Here is a 17859-nt window from a genome sequence, read left to right as displayed (position 1 = left end):
TAACAGATAGTAAATCTGGTTGGATCATACCTGTGGGAATGCTTACATAAAAGAGGTTCTTCCATTACAATCTTCAGATCATGTTCTTCTTACTGTGTCCTTAATTAGTCCCACAGAAAGGAGCTACATATTGGCAGAACATGACAACTCCATTTGAAAAATCACCTGGCACTCACAAATGGGAATTTGATCATTTACAATCAGAATGCTACATTCTATTTTCATCTTTTGTTACACATTACCAAGTACTTTAGAGCTACTGCATAGAGGTGCAGGTTATTTTCTAAATGGGGAAGAATGTCAAAAATCCGAGGTGCAAAACTACTTGGGAGTCGTCGCGCAGGACTCCCTAAAGGGTAACTTGCAGACTGAGTTGGTAGTAAGGAATGCTAATGCAATGTTGGCATTCCTTTTGAGAGAGCTAGAATGTAAAAACAAGGTTGTAATGCCAAAGCTTTATCAAACTTTAGTCAGACTGCACTTGTTGTAAGTATTTATTTGCCTAGATTAAGTGGACATGCAGAGAATTCAGGTGAGTCCGGGACCAGACAGCACAGCCTTAGAATAGAAGGAATTCCCTTTAGAACAGAGTTGAAGAGCAATTTCCTTAGCCAGAGTCTGATGAATTTGTGGAATTCATTATCATAGCTGTGGAGGCCAAGTCACTGGGTATTTTTAAAGCAGAGATTGATAAGTTATTGGTGAGCAAGGGTATCAAAGGTTACAGGGAGGAGGCAGAAGAATGGGGTTGAGAGGGATAATAAATCAGCCATGATGAAATGGCAGTGCAGACTGGTTGGCCAAATGGCCTAAATCTGCACCTGTCTTGTGGTCTTATATGACTCCAGATGATCTTCACTCCATTTTGCTCTTTATCTGTTCCTACAGAATAATCAAAAATAATAAAATAACTAGGTCATCTGATGTTTCCCTATCCTACAAATTCCTTAGAAAAAAATTACTCAAAGGTCACTCAAAGTAGAAAATGTCTCCTTTTGGTTGCTTTTGCAGGCATAAAAATTAAAATTCAAATAAACTGATCTATAATTGCTGTGTTATTCTGATTAAATAAAATATATTTAAAGTAAAGGACTGAATTAATATCAATAATTTCTCTGAAATGTATTTGTATTTGGAACCAATTTAAATTGAACAGCTCTAGAAAGCAGATCTACCAATTAACTTGCTCACATACAAATGACAAAAATAGATATCTGTCAAATGGCTGTTCCAAAGAGAAAAGTCTAAATAGTGAGTTACTCAATTACCATGGCAACACTGATATACCATTCATTTTGGGATTCAGAAATAGTCACATGGCACCAATAGAGAAGCCAATTAACAAGCAGCCTCACATTCTTCTTAACACTGAAGTGTGATAATAAATTGCAGTGAAGATAAGAACCAAAAAAGCGTAGGAGATTTAATGGTCTAAAAATCTGCCGGCAGTGCACCTGCTTTCCAGACACAAAATAGTTGCCCAGAAAATTGAATACTACTGTAAAAAGAGACCCAGGTCTGAAATAAGCATTAGGTATTCTGATAATTATTTGATATGCCTTGGATCTATAACATTCATATGCATGCTCTTGTGTCCTGCTAGTGTGCTTGGCCAGCATCCACCTTTCTAAATGGGGTAAAACTATTGGATCTAAATTAGCACCAACAATCTGGATAACCTCAAACTGCACACACAAACTGCTGGTGGAACACAGCAGGCCAGGAAGCATCTATATGGAGAAGCACTGTCAACGTTTCTGGCCGAGACCCTTCATCAGGACTCGGCCCAAAACATCGACAGTGCTTCTCCCTATAGATGCTACCTGGCCTGCTGTGTTCCACCAGTATTTTGTGTGTGTTGTCTGAATTTCCAGTATCTGCAGATTTCCTCGTGTTAACCTCAAACTGGCTAGTTTTGAGCCTATCAAATATATTTGAAGAATATCAATAAATTATTACAAAATCATCATAATTGTTAATTAGAAATTGATTCTTCAGCCAATTTTCTCAGTAGATTCCATGTTGGAAATCAGATCTCTTTTAACTCTTCATTATTGTGCGATTTTTCACCACCATCCTGTTCCATTTGACATAAGTTGAAAAAGGGTCCCTATTTCCCCATAATCTGTTCTCATGGATACAATAACCCTTTTGCTCATTTAAGTGACTGTTCTGATATTTTTTATCTTAAGAAATGAATACCCAGTCCTTTCTGTGGGAGATTTATCTGGCTGGAGTCTTTTAATCCCATTCCTGGTAGTTTAAGGCTAGTCTTCTCCTATGAGGGGTGATTGATATGTTCATGGCCTAAGGTAGAAGGAGTCAATTTTAGAAAACCTAGCACATTTATTTTTCAACATAGTCCCCCTCCTACATTTACACACTTAGTCCAGCGGTCGTGGAGCATACGGATCTTGGACCTCTAGAAAGTGTTCACAGCAGGAGTGATTGATAAGTTTGTGGCCTAATGTAGAAGGAGATGAGTTATACAGCTCTCGTTACATGCACTTGCAGGTCAACTCTTTGAGTGATAATGCAGAAAGTTTGAAGTTAATAACTCAACAGGGTGATTGATAAGTTTGTGGCCTAAGGCAGAAGGAGATGAGTTATTAACTTCAAACTTTCTGCATAATCACTCAAAGAGTTGACCTGCATGTGCATGTAACGAGAGCTGCATATCTCCTTCCACCCTCGGCCACAAACTTATCAATCACCCATCTGTGGACGCTTTCTGGAGGTCCAAGATCCTTATGTTCCACGACCACTGGACTAAGTGTATAAATGTAGGAGGGGACTATGTTGAAAAATAAATGTGCTAGGTTTTCTAAAATTGACTCCTTCTACCTTAGGCTATGAACATATCAATCACCCCTTGTATGATCCTTCTCTGAAGTCTGAAGAAATCTCCAAGCTTGCACAATTGATTTGAATCCATCATCAGAATCTTGATCTCAACTATCAATTGGAAGCAGGAATTCCAGGCTCAGGGATTCCCAACAATTTGCTCAGATACTGCATGCTGTTTAGATTGCAAGAGGATAGAGGAGTGGGTGGGGCTTCATCTTCTTCTAGTATGTTAAAATATTTTCAAGAGGTTAAGCACCATCAAGGCCAATGCATTTGGGAGCAAAATTAAAAACGCTTCAAGTTTTTTTTACTAATAGATTGTTGTTGCATTGTTTTTATGGCAAAGTTTTAAAATCATCGCAGCTTACCGATGAGGAAGGTGAATTTGGTTGTTTTTTCTTCTTTGGAACCCATTTGGCTGAATGAAATGTAATCAATGCATATAAGACGGTAAAAGGTTTGGACAGTTCACATAGGAAGGGCCTATTTTCCTTCACAGATATCTTAAGAACTGAACGTATGATTGAGGGTGGAGCGGGTTAGAATTTGGCAGGACAACAATAATGTGACTGGTGGATCACCTAAAGTGAAATTAAGGACTTCTTTTTCACCTGAAGAATGCTGTGGGGCTGAACTCACTTCCAGAAAGGCCAGTACAGACTAAAATCCTCATCATATTTAACAAGTATCTTTAAAAGCATTTAATATTGCATGACCTACATGGCTAAATATCGACAGATGAAAAGTGGGATTAGCCTCAACACCTCCTTTTGTCTTCAATGCACCAACCTACCTCCAATCATGTCATTTTTTGATTCTATATTAAATAATTTTCTATTTCCTTATGTTACTTTGATGTGTTTTATATCTTAACTACTTCACACTGTCTCTAACAGCACAACTATTTTAAAATTCTCAGCTCATTATTTTCTGAACACCCTGTGACTTCAAAAGACACCCAAAATGTCAATTGTTTATTTCCCTCCTGACCTGCTGAGTTCCTCAAACATTTTGTGCGTGTTACTGTGGCTTCCAAATCTCAGGCAACATTGGAAAGAAAAACAGAGTTATCATTTCAGGGAGAAGACCCTGGGATACTGTGAACCTAGGTTAGTTTTAATTTGCATGGGGGATGGTTAGACAAAAGGAATGTCTGATATTGTAAGGCCATGGCTGCTAAGATGTTTACAGATCTACATGGATGATAGCTTAATGAGGGCTGTTAGACTGAGAGGAGGCAAAGTGCACACTAATGTTGTGAAAAGCAGCTCTTTGCTGCTGCTGGGATCCAAAACTAAAAGGAGAATGCTGTAAAGTGCCCAGAAATCAAGTACAACTGGATAGCCATATAGATACAGATGGATAATCATAACAAACAATCAGATGATAGATGACCACACTGTAGAACAGGACAATCCTGATTAAATCAAAAGCAGCAAGTTATCTAAATTAGATATCAAGTTCTCAAGGTTGCAATGTGTGCAGACGGAAGACGACGTGTTATTCCTCAAGCTTATATTAACCCTCATTGGAAGAGTGCAGGAGATCACTGATTGTGTGGCCACTCTACTTCTCTATCCCACTCCTACATTGATCCATCTGTTTATCTACTGCTGTTTCAACAAGGCCCAACATAAACCTATACAAGAGTGCCTCATCATCTGAGTATCCTGTCATCTTCAGCAATCAATAATTTCAGATAAGCAGTCTGATATATTTGTATCAGATACATTACCCGATTGCACTATTACCTTGGAGACACAAGAAACTTCAGACGCTAGAATGCGGAGCAAAAAATTAAACTGCTAGAGAATGAGTTGGCTGCCTTTATTGTTTTTCTCCCTCCACATTAACAGCCCATTACCCTGGGCATTTTCACACCTTCCTTTTTGTTCCAAGTCTCAGCAACAGCTCAATCTGCATTTCACATTTGTTACATAATTTTATTTGTTTACCTTCCACCGAACTTCTCTCAACAATCTATCAACAAACTTAAAACCAATTTGTTTCCTCACTTTATCATTTCTGATAAAGGCTCTTCAAGGTGTTATGCTAACTTTATTTCTCTTTCGACAAATGCTGCCTGACCTGCTGAGTATTTCCAGCATTTTGTCTTTTTATTTTGGATTTTGGCATCTGCTTGTTATTGACTTTCAGCTTACTTCATTGGCTTGGTTGGTGGGCCCGCAATGGTATTGAAGTCAAGATGTGCACTGGATGCTGTTCTATGCCATAGTCACTATAAATAGCACAAAGAATTCAGAACAAAAATACGAAGGACATTTTTGATAAAATTCTGTTATATATCACAGAAAGCAAAGCACCATCCCAGTCAAACATTTTTATCCAAATCCCTTTGCAGACTATGTCATGTAGTGATGGCACTTTGATGAAGGGGAGAAGAGATTTGTCTTTCTTTGAAAGATAAAACTGCACTAACTCCTCATGTTCATTGTTACTATGACTACTACTGAATGTATAAACAGTGTCTGTCAAAGCTGGTTCATTAGTTAAAGAAAGCAGCTGCTAAATGTAGATGAACATATACCTTTTGTTTGAAAACTGTCTTGATTAAGTATTCACCCATTAATCTCTAATAAACATTAAAAAGCAGAGGAAACCAGTTCTGATTAATCACGTGGCCATTAATTTTCAAATATCCCCTGTGACGAGACTACATAATGTCACAAACATAAAAATTATGTCAAACACCAATAACAACAGTAAATGCATTAATTAATCTGCAAAAGAAGCTTTGAATACACAATAGAGCAGGGATCGTTTTGACTCTGCTAACTGTCCAGTAAAACAGTTTTACTGGACAATTAGAAGATTCAAAATAGCTTGAGCATCAATGGAAAAGAGTAGAACAGAACTGATGACTAGCACAGAAGATGATTTGATTATCATTTTGATAATCTAATAATGGGAATATTAAAAAAACAAAGTATGATAAAAAAATCCAACACATTTAGCCTGCTGAGTATTTCTAACATTCCTGTTTTTATTTCATATTTCCAGCATCTGCATTTTATTTTGGATTTTCAGTACATTATCAGTCTGATAACAATGTGAGAACCACTTCTTTGTGGTACATGCATGTGAGAAATTACTACAGCCACGGCGCTTGCTCAGACCTGCAAGAGGTCATGTCTGACATTGATTAATTACCAGTACTACAGTTCGCAGGTGCACAATATAACCTAACAAGAAAAAATCATTTTCAAGACCACCTTATTACTCAGGATTGGATGGCTGAACATAAGAACTACCAGGCAACTAACTCCCAAAAAGGAACACCAGAGATTCAGAGTTTACACCTGCTGTACTGTTAGAAATGACAGATTTCCTCCTCCTCAGCTCCTGGGACATTGTGGTAATCTGAATAATGTTCTAGTTATTAACTAACTCCACGACCCAGAAACCAAAATGGACTTCCTAACTGCGACACAACCAGCATCATTTTTACATTAATGTCACTCTAATCCGTACATTCTCCTCACCTCCAATTCTACATACAAGGGGTAATATGTAGTGACTAATTAACCTAGCACACACACGTTTTGGGATGTGCTAGAGAAGCCATGTGGTAACATGAAGAATGTGTAAACTCCACATTTAGCATCGGTAGTCTGGACTGAACTGAGTTGCTCTGGCTATGAGAGAGCAGATTTAGTAGCTGCACCACTGTGCCACCCAAAGCTTTATTCTCTGGACCGACAGAGTCAATCACGACTAAATGTCGGTAAATCACTAGTGATTTCTATTTATATTTCAGATTTCCATTCTGATCCCTCAGTGGGAACTCTGGGATCTAATGACTCCAGCCCAAGAGTTCCACTGTGCTGGATAAATCGTTCACTGAGAACATAAATTTAAGTGCTTAGTTTAGTCTTACCTTTCTCCATTTAGACTGTAATGGCCGGAATGTGAATCTAGTTTCCTAAAAGGAAAATAAATAAAAGTTATTTCATTAGCTTTGAGTCAATCAGTGAGCTAGATCTTCCATTGGCCCAAAAGCATTGTCTCCCACCCTGGGCCATGCTTTTTGTTCAAATATTCCCCTTAAGCCAGCCTGGGTCCCAGCTCTCAAAGCAGTACAGAACCTATGTACTCACTGAGACACCAGGCTCACTGCTTTCAACACTGTTCACTGATTGAATGCAAAAATATTTAACACTCGCAAAAGCAACACTTAGAGCAGTAAAAAAATGAAGCATTAACTATTTAAGTAAATCTCAAATACATATAAATTTAAAACATTGAAAACAACTAACAGTGAGGTAACTACTTCCCATTATCCTTCACAGACAATATTTCCTATTGGCTGGAATGGGAACTGCCGTATATGTGCAATTTTATACCAGTGGAGGGTCAGAGAATAAATTTGTCAGCCTGGACTGGGAAACCTCAGTGCTGCCACACTGGACTCGCAGAGGAGTCATTCTTCAGCACAGGGGCAGCTGCGGCAAGGTGGAAAATGGTGCCACCAGGATACCAAGAGAAATTGGGACATTTTCTCTCAATTCATCTGCTTCACTGTTGTTTCTATTCTGCACAGCATTCATATTTCAAAGTACTTTATTCTGCAAGAAGCACATTGAGTATTTCTCGAAAGCTGCAATGAAGTTTTACACGTCTGCAATTCTTTAAGATTACCGCTTCAAGTACTACAGATAAAATTAAAGGCAACTGTAAATGATGCAGTATCTTTAAATGCTCAATGAAATAGGCTTCTTACAACTTTAAATTTTACTATATTACACATTTAATATTCTGATCTATACTCTGTCCAATTGATTAATATTTGGAGGCCATTAAAATGCTCCCAGCACTACTTTTTGCCCTTCGTTATTTTTGTACTGATTCTATATCTTGATAAAAGTCTGTTCTCTTTACTGTCTTTATGTGCTACTGAGAACTGCCTTTTAAACGGTGGAGGCAAGAAAAATAATGAGTGAAGAAATAAAAAGCACCATCTGTAATGAAATCTCATCCATCTATCTGCAGCTGGCCAAATTTGAAATGAGGCCACAAAGCAGAGATGGGAAAGGACATCAGTGTTACAGTCAAAGCATACATAATGGAAATGAGAAACTGAAGACACTGAATGATGGCATTATACATATATATTTACCTTCCCCTCTTTCTGCTTTTCACAGGGATTGTTCCCTGCACGACTCCTTTGTCTATTTGTCCCTCCCCACCAATCTCCCTTCTGGAATTTATCCTTGCAAGCAGAACAATTGCTACACCTGCCCCTACACCTCCTCCCCCACTACCATTCAGGGCCCTAAATAGTCCTTCCAGGTGGGGTGATACTTCACCTGTGAGTCTTTGGGGTCATTTATTGTATCTGGTGCTTCTGGTGTTGTCTCCTGTATATCGGTGAGACCCGACATAGACTGGGAGACCGCTTGGCTGAGCACATATGCTCCATCTGCCAGAAAAAGCAGGAACACCCAGGGGCCACCAATTTTAATTCCACTTCCCATTCCCATTCCGACATGTTAGTCCATGGCCTCCTCTACTGTCATAGTGAGGCCAGACACAGCTTGGAAGAGCAACACCTTATATTCCATCTGGGTAGCCTCCAACCTGATGGCATGAACACCAATTTCTTGAACTTCCGGTAACCTCACCATTCCCTATTCCCTTTTCCTCTTACACCTTATCTCCTTGTCTACCCATTGTTTCCCTCCAGTATTCCTCCTCCTTTTCTTTCTTCCATGGCCTTCTGTCTTCTCCTGTCAGTCTCCCCTTTTTCCAGCCTTGAAACTCTTTCACCTATCAGCTTGTAGTTTTTCCTCTCCACCCCAACTTCCTAACTCTGACGCCTCATCTTTTTTTTCCAGTCCTGATGAAGAGTCTCGGCCCAAAACGTCAACTGTACTCTTTTCCATAGATGCTGCCGGGCCTGCTGAGTTTCTCCAGTATTTTGTGTGTGTTGCTCGGATTTCCAGCATCTGCAGATTTTCTCTTGTTTGTTGCTGGATATTTCAATTCTGAGGCCAATGAATGCCCAAACCATCATTAACCAGCATTGTATTTGAATCCCAATCTCTGCTCTACAACCATTGCCTTATTATTTTATCTCTTTCCTTGTTTGGTCAGAATTGCTGAAGCTTCAACTGTCGCAGCTAATAACCAGCAAAGTTATGATTTCAATATTATTATTACAATGTTAGGGTGTGCTGTCCTTCGTCAGTCAGGGCATTAAGTACATAAGTTGGGATGTTATGCTGCAGTTACACAAAATGATGGTGAGGCCGCATTTGTAAATTGTATTCAAGTTAGGATTGCCTTCCTATAGGAAAGATGGTAATTAAGCTGGAAAGAGTGTATAGGATGTTGCCAGGACTTGAGGGTCTGAGTTAGGTGGAAGGTTGAGTAGACTGAGACTTTTTTCACTGAAGCACATGGTAATGAGGGATGACCTTATAAAGTTGTATACACTCATGAGAGGCATAGATAGGGTCAATGCACAGTGTCATTTTCCAGGGGTTATGGAATCAAAAACTAGAGAAAGCATGTGAGCATGAAAGCTGAGAGAAGAGAGATTTAATGGGTCACGGTAGGTATATGGAACAACTTGTCAGAGGAAGTAGTTGATTCAGGTACTGTACCTTAACAACTTTCAAACGGTACTTGCACAAGTACATGGGTAGGAGAAATTACGGACAAATACAGGCAAATAGGACGAGTTCAGACGGAAATCTTGATCAGCATGGACCAGTTTGGCTGTGTGACTCTATGACTGATTGACTCTAATAATACAGCATAACTGAACATAAGAAGTAGGAGCAGGAGTGGGCCACCTGGCCCGCTGAGCCTGCTCCGCTATTAAATCAGATCATGGCTGATCTGGCCATGAACTCATCTCCACGTACTTGCCTCTTCCCCATAACCCTTAATTCCCCTGCTATACAAAAGTCTATCCAAACTCATCTTAAATATATTTACTGAGGAAGCCTTCACTGCTTCATTGGGGAGAGAATGCCTCAGATTCACCACTCCCTGGGAAAAGCAGCTCCTCCTCATCTCCATCCGAAATATACTCCGCTGAATCTTAAGTCTATGTCCCCTAATTCTAGTCTCACCTATCAGTGGAAACGACTTTCCTGCCTCTATCTTATCTATCCCTTTCATAATTTTATATGCTTCTATAAGATCTCCTCTCATTCTTCTGAATTCCAGTGAGTATAGTCCCAGGTGACTCAATCTCTTCTCATTATCTAAGCCCTTCATCTCTGAAATCAACCAGGTGAACATCCTCTGCACCACCTCTAAAGCCAGTATATCCTTCCTCAAGTATGGAGACCAGAACTGCACACAGTACTCCAGTTGCAGCCTCACCAGTATCCTGTACAGTTGCAGCATAACCTCCCTGCTCTTAAATTCAGTCTCCCTAGCAATGAAGGCCAACATCCCATTTGCCTTCTTGATAGAATGCTGCACCTACAAACCAACCTTTTGTGATTCATGCACAAGCACTCCCAAGTCCCTCTGCACAGCAGCATGCTGCAGTCTCTTACCATTTAAATAATAATCTGCTCTTCCATTTTTTCTTCCAAAGTGGATGACCTTGCATTTACCAACATTGTACTCCATCTGCCAGAAACTTGCCCACTCACTTAACCTGTCTGTATCTCTCATGCAGACTCTCTGTATCTTCTGCACAATTTGCTTTTCCACTTAATTTAGTATCATCAGCGAACTTACATACACTATACTCGGTCCCCTCTTCCAGATCGTTAACGTATATTATGAACAGTTGTGGGCCCAGCACCGACCCCTGCAGCACATCAATCACCAGTGATTGCCAACCAGAGAAGCACCCATGTATCCCAACTCTCTGCTTTCTATTAATTATTCAATCCTCTATCCATCACCCCCAACTCTATGCATCTTTATCTTATGGATAAGTCTTTTATGCGGCACCTTATCAAAGGCCTTCTAGAAATCCAAGTAAATAACGTCCATCTTTTCCTCTGGTTATATCCTCAAAGAACTCCTGTAAGCTTGTCAAACAGGACCTACCTTTGCTGAATCCATGCTGTGTCTGCCTGCTGGATCCATTTCCTTCCATATGTCTCATTATTCCTTCTTTAATGATAGCTTCAAGCATTGTCCCAACTACTGATGTTAAACTAACTGGCCTATAGTTACCTGTTTTTTGCCTACATCTTTTTATGAACAGTGGCGTAACATTCATCATCTTCAAATCTGCTGGGACCTGTGCAGAGTCCAGAGAATTTTGGTAAATTATCAGCAAAGCCTTGACTATAACTTCTGCCATTTCCTTCAGCACCCTGGGGTGCATTCCATCAGGACCAGGGGCCGAATCTACCTTCAGGCCCACAATGCCTGAAACCGCTAAGTTTGCTTGCAAGATAAGGAAAATTCCAAACTTTTGGATTCACAAATCCACTTTTTTCAATGTTACCATGAAATAGAAAATCGGACAATCACTATTCCTTTAAGAACTATTCCACAGAAGACTTAATTGTTATGGAACTCTTGCCATTGGATTCTGCACATTCATAGGTGGATAATCTTTAAAAAAATCTGCTCAGATGGCACATCACTGTGCTGTAAATCCCTCTGAAGGTGCTCCTGTAATGAAGATTCATCCATGGCTCAGCATGAAGAGACTGCCTGTGAGATCCGGTGTTAGGTGGATCAAAATGAGCGGTGATGCTACTCAGCACTGAGAGTTGGGGCTTTGGCACAGTGAGTGTAGGACCTGGCTGGCACAGTGAGTGTGGGCAATTGGTGGGCACTGGTGACAGCCCAAACAATCAGATGACAGTTTATCTTACTGGTCAGCAGGTGTTGCCAGCAATGTTCCTTCAAATTTGTAATGACCAGTGTACGCAAAAATCTTGCACTGTGCTATTTTTTGCCCAGTGACCACAACATGTGCGCACTGAATTTCATATAGAGAGGTATTCATTTTAAAAGCCAGCAAAACATTGTCAATAAAAACTTTGATCCCCTCTGGGTTTGATCGTTTTCCCTCTTGTTTATCTAAATGATGCTTTAAAAAGTCAACTTTCCAAATATCACTCCACTTCTTCCCACCCGCCACACATCTTTTACTACTAGCACACAGAAGAATTTATACTGCACACACAGGTTGTCACCCGCCAGAGGAAACACTGATTCCAGTCCCCAGCAATGGCTCAGACTGACTGTGCCAGCCAGGGACAGCACCAAGTTCCACACAAAGGGAGTTGTGGCTTGGAGCAGATCAGTCATGATCATATTGAATGGCTAAGCAGGCACAAGAGGGCAAGTGGCCTCATTCTGCTGCTCGTTCCTAGTGTTCTGGCCACATCTCAATTTGCTCCAACTAGGATAACAACAGCTCTCATTGGCCTTTGCTTAACTGAGTTATTTACTATAGAAGCACCTGAGTGAGAGATTTACACCAACATCACTTCTGTGGAGATATTTTTGGAGTAACTCCCTTTAGTGCAGATACTACTCCCACTTTAGTTCTTGCGAGTGCATCCTCTGCACTAAATGAAGTCCAATAGATCAAGAGTAGATAACTTTGTGTCAGGTTGTCACATTTGGTTCACATTGTACCATGTTCCACATGAGTGAGTGTGAGCTTTGTACCTCTGGTAGATCAGACCCCTCAGTGGCCTGACTGCATGGTGCAAGACAGGACTGTGCTGATAAAACTCTGTGTGGCCGGCAATTCAGAAATGGGACTTGAACCTTCTCAGAAACCAGCCCATTGACTCCAACTGTCTGGACGCTGACTTGAAATGGCACATTTAAGTCAAGATCTTCCAATACGACCTGGAACATAAGAAAAGTATTTAACTTAAATGACAATAATATTTATAAATTATATATTAATGAACTGGCAAATAAAGCGTTCTTTAAAATTTGTAGATGACACAAACTTTAAAATGCAATCAGGAGAATGGTAACAGATTTCTAGAGCACTGTAGTGAAATGTGCATGCACACATATGGCAGATACAACTTAATGCAGAGAAGTATAGAAATTTCCTTTTTTAGCAGAGGGATAAGGTACTTCATATGAAACACCTAGCACAATTTTAAAGAACAGAGAAACATGCAGATTTATATTTAGTGTGTTCACAATATTTACAGCACTCATAATATGGCATAAGACCATAAGCCATTGGAGCAAAATTCGGCCATTGGGCTCATCATGTCTGTTGCGCCATTCATCACAGCTGACTTACTTCCCTCCAAACCCCATTCTCCTGCCTTTCACCCCTGGCTTATCAAGAATCTATTAACCTCCATCTTAAAACATTCAACATTCAATAGTTTTCAATGAGGTTGCCTCTCAGTCTTTTAAGTTTCAGCGAGTATAGGCCCAGAACCATCAAATGCTCCTCACATGACAAGCCTTTCAAAGTCAGAATCATTTTTATGAACCTCTTTTGAACCCCCTCCAATGTTAGCACATCCTTTCTTAGATAAGGGGCCCCAAAATGGTCACAGTTTTAATTGTAACTGCACAACTATAGCTGGTCAACAGCTATGTGATTGGCCATAATCATCTCACAGGATACACAATGTAACAAGGTTACCACCAGTTTATATTACTTTCTTGCCTAGTAGAAGCCACCTTTGCACCTATGTGCACCTATGTGGGTTCTTGACCTATGTGCAGACAGTGGACCAGTGCTTAAAATTAACCAGTATCATAGAAACATAGAAAATAGGTGCAGGAGTAGGCCATTCAGCCCTTCGAGCCTGCACCGCCATTCAGTATGATCATGGCTGATCATCCAACTCAGAACCCTGTACCTGCTTTCTCTCCATACCCCCTGATCCCTTTAGCCACAAGGGCCACATCTAACTTCCTCTTAAATATAGCCAATGAACCAGCCTCAACTGTTTCCTGTGGCAGAGAATTCCACAGATTCACCACTCTCTGTGTGAAGAAGTTTTTCCTCATTTCAGTCCTAAAAGGCTTCCCCTTTATCCTTAAACTGTGACCCCCTCATCTGACTATATTATACCGTGAAGCACCCAACTAAATACAGATTAAGAATCCAGCATACCCAGTGTATAACACAATGGTGGCATGCCAATATCTGAAGATGACTTAACAGGGCAGAAGGCGATTAAAACTTCATACAGGAATTACCAAAAAGACACCAGAGAAGTAGGACTTCAGACATATGGAGAAAATGGTAGAATAGAGTTGTTCTTATAGCAGAGGTTGTTAAGGGCCAATTTATAGGGGTGTTTAATGTAACGAAGTTTTAAATAGAGAAGGGTAGTTTGTAATTGCAAAGAGATTTGTTATCAGGTCTACAGCCATTTGCAAGAATCTGGAAATGAGAAAAATTGACTTTTTGTCTATGTTGTAAGTTAGGATAATCTGAAATGAACAGTACATACAAACAGGAAGGTGACAGACAAGCAACTACTCATCAAGATGAATCCTTTTCTGAAACTGATACAATGTTGATGCTGGTTGTCATAGAGACATGGGGATGGAATCAGGCTGTTAGGCCTGCTGCATCCTGAGCACTGTTGAGCAACTCCTAATTGAAAAATGATAATTTCCTGCTGGGGAAGAACTGGACAATAGACAGACATCCCACTGTGCAAAAACTCATTTCAGAGAGGTAGCACCATCAGCTTGGGTGGAATGTCTGCAATAGAGTAGCTCCTTAGCAGCTAGCCAGCGAGTTTAAATAATATTAGCTATGCTAATGAACGAATGACACCTGAAAACTCACCTCAACATGTCTTTTACATTTTAACCCACCACGGGCAATAGAAACGTCACTGTAGCAAACAGTGCAGCGAGCAACACTGTCATTATTTTTGACCCCTATTAGGCAGGGTTACACTTGTAGTCTGGGGTGAAGTACGTTTTATATTTTATTTTTTTCTTGGAACACTCTGCCATCATTCATATTCTCTCTCTCTCTCCTCTCTCCCCCCCCCACCCCCTCCTCCCCCCTCCTCCTCCCTCCCTCTCTCCCTCTCCATCTCTAAAAACGATTTCCGGGATATTGTATATAATTTGCGGGCGTCAGAGAGCCACTATCAATATGCGGGAGACTCCAGAAATTCCAGGAGAGGTGGGATGTCTGCACAGACCACAATTTGAAGGCACTTGGTTTGATTAAAATTAGAGCTGATGAAACTTTGGAGGTCTCACTGCAAACAATGAGACAGAGTTCAGAGAATGAAAGATGCCAATGGAATAGTATTGAAATCCTTCATGGCATATGAAGGTGATGTCATCCATATGAAGCCCCTTATTGGTACTCATCCCCTTTTGGTTGTTTCTTTTTGATACTTAAGAGGCGAAATACCACACTACTACTCATTGCTTAATAATTCCTTTCCTAGTAATATTAACTATCCCAGATATTCTAGAAAATAAGGAGACTCATTTATTTTCTAATCTACACTTTTCCAATCAGAACCTAGGAATAATGTTCAGTCTGCAGGTCCATTTACAGGTGGGTGTATTAAAACGACATTCAAATATCAACCAAATAACCTGTTGATTATGCCTTGTCAATTTAGAAGATTAGGGACTCTTTGGAATTAGGGCACGTTTGGCCTGGCACTATCTTAACCAAATATGTGAAAATACCTCTGACAATGGTTAGTGTTCTGACCTCTGGGTCATTATCTTAGGCCAGCATTCTCCACTGGAGATATGCCAGCTGACAATATTTTTGCCTATGATAGCTTTGCATTATTCCTTCAGAGATTGGCAGTATGCTGAAGTCATTTCTTAAATTGGATTTTGAGCTATTTAAATTTTTAATAGTCTGTTGTAGCTCTTAACGGTGGGAACAATTTAAAGCCCAACACAAAGCTTGGGAAGAACATAATGAGATTAATGATTCTTATCAGGAATTCATTGCAAATAAACGACGACTACCGACTAGGCAGGATGTCTGGCCACGTACAAAAAAGGTACTCTTCCAGATGTACAGCTCTGCTTTTACCTTCAGACTCTGTCTCACTGCTACAATGAACTGAATGCTGAAGTCGCTACACCTCTGGGAGATAATGAACTCTTCAAGAACAAGAGAAAAACTACAGTGCTGGAAATCCAAACAACTCACACAAATGCTGGAGGAACTCAGCAGGCCTGGCAGCATCTATGAAAAAATGTATGGTCGATGTTTCGGGCTGAGACCCTTTGGCAGGACTGGAGGAAAAAAAAGATGAGGAGGAGATTTAAAAGATGGGGGGGAGGAGTGAAAGAAACACAAGGTGATAGGAGAAACCTAAAGGGGGTGGGATAAAGTAAAGAGCTGGGAAGTTGATTGGTGAATGAGATACAGGGCTGGAGAAAGGAAGATCTGATAGGAGAGGACAAAAGACCATGGAAGTAAGGAAAGTGGGGAGAAGCAGTAGAGGGAGGCAGCAGGCAGGCAAAGGGATAAGGTGAGAGAGGGAAAAGAGATGGGAGTGGTGAGGTGGGGGTATTACCAGAAGTTCAAGAAATTGATGTTCATGCATCAGCTTGGGAGACTACCCAGAGGGAACATAAGGTGTCGTTCCTCCAACAAATGTGTAACCTCATCACGAGAGTAGAGGAGGCCATTGATTGACATGTCAGAATGGGAATGGGAAGTGGAATTAAAATGGGTGGCCACTGGGAGATCTTGCTTCTTCTGGCAGACGGAATGTAGGTGCTCGGCGAAGCGGTCTCCTAATTTACACCGGACACAGTAGATGACCCCTACAGACCCACAGGTGAAGTGTCGGCTCACCTAGAAGGACTGTTTGGGGCCCTGAATGGTAGTGAGGGAGGAGGTGTAGGGGCAGGTGTAGCACTTTGTTCCGCTTACAAGAATAAGTGCCAGGAGGGAGATCAGTGGGGAGGGACAAATGGACAAGGGAATCACGTAGGGAGCGATCCCCATGAAAGCAGAATGTTGGGGAGGGGGAGGATATGTTTGGTGGTGGGATCCCCTTGGAGATAGCGGAAGTTCCAGAGAATTATGTGCTGGATTCGGAGGCTGGTGTTCCTTTCAGGCTAGTGCCCTGTTAGTCACAGCAAAGTATTGATTATTATTTTATACTTAACATGGGTTCCAATGAAATATAGAATCTCACTCTTTCATATTTCAATTGTCGAAGATTTTAGAGTGCTACATTTAAAGTATTAAAAAAAACCCTTTCCTTTTAATCTTCCTTCTGCCTCCTGTATTTGTCCTCTGTAAGTTACTCAATATTGAATTTAAACTTCCTTTGTATGCTCTCACTATCTCAATCCTTCAGTCTGATTCAGTAAACAGCTACATGCTAGTTTATCCTGCTCACTCAGCTTTCAAATGCCCAGTGTTAGTTATAACCTTTGTTGGCAGCTCACGCTTTCAGCAGACTGGAGACAGTGCCAAATATCATTGCAATTCCTGTGCAAAGGGTCAATTTAACAAACAGCTAAGCCTCATATCCCTGTTTCAGGTGCAAATTCTAGATTTCAAAAATCTTTTATGTTCTGCCAAATATTAATAAAGTTCAAATGCAAAACATTAATTTGTAAGTACTCTGGTACATTTTATCATTTGATATTTTAATAACAAATAATGATAATGGAATGGATTGCCTCTGCCTTGTATGGAAATTCTCTGTCTACAGGTTGGCTTGACTTTTCTTCAAAAGGCACAGGATACATCAATGTTCCTCTCTTGATTTCACCTACCACCTTGTACGTCTTCCTCCCCTCCCTCCTACTTTCTTGCTTTAACTTCTCTTCTTTTTCAAGTCCTGATGAAGGGTCTCAGTCTGAAACATAGACTGTTTATTCTTTTCCATAGATGTTGCCTGGCCTGCTGAGTTCCTCCAGCATTTTGTGTGCGTTGCTTGGATTTCCAGCATCTGCAGATTTTCTCGTGTGTGAGGTAGCATTCATGAGATCAAAGTCCTTTCCGAAATTGAATGGCAGAGGGGAAGAAGCTATTCCTTAATCATTAAGTGTGTACCTTCAGGTTTCTGTACCTCCATCCTGATGGTAGCAATGAGAAGA

General features: G+C 40.5%; 1 protein-coding gene across 5 annotated transcripts in view; it reads right to left on the bottom strand.

Annotated features, from left to right (window-relative positions):
• The window catches only part of LOC132391707 (centrosome-associated protein CEP250-like), a 149059-nt gene that overhangs the window by 29561 nt on the left and 101639 nt on the right, over positions 1 to 17859 (bottom strand). For all 5 annotated transcript variants that reach the window (XM_059965255.1, XM_059965256.1, XM_059965258.1 and 2 more), the window contains 2 exons: positions 12475 to 12660; positions 6746 to 6790 (listed from right to left, as the gene is read on the bottom strand). In XM_059965255.1, the coding sequence (XP_059821238.1) occupies positions 6746 to 6790; positions 12475 to 12660 (231 nt within the window). The remainder of the gene's footprint in view (positions 1 to 6745; positions 6791 to 12474; positions 12661 to 17859) is intronic.

The sequence above is a fragment of the Hypanus sabinus genome, chromosome 3 (assembly GCF_030144855.1).
Source record: "Hypanus sabinus isolate sHypSab1 chromosome 3, sHypSab1.hap1, whole genome shotgun sequence".
NCBI classification, from domain to species: domain Eukaryota; kingdom Metazoa; phylum Chordata; class Chondrichthyes; order Myliobatiformes; family Dasyatidae; genus Hypanus; species Hypanus sabinus.
This window is presented reverse-complemented; position numbering and strand designations above follow the sequence as displayed.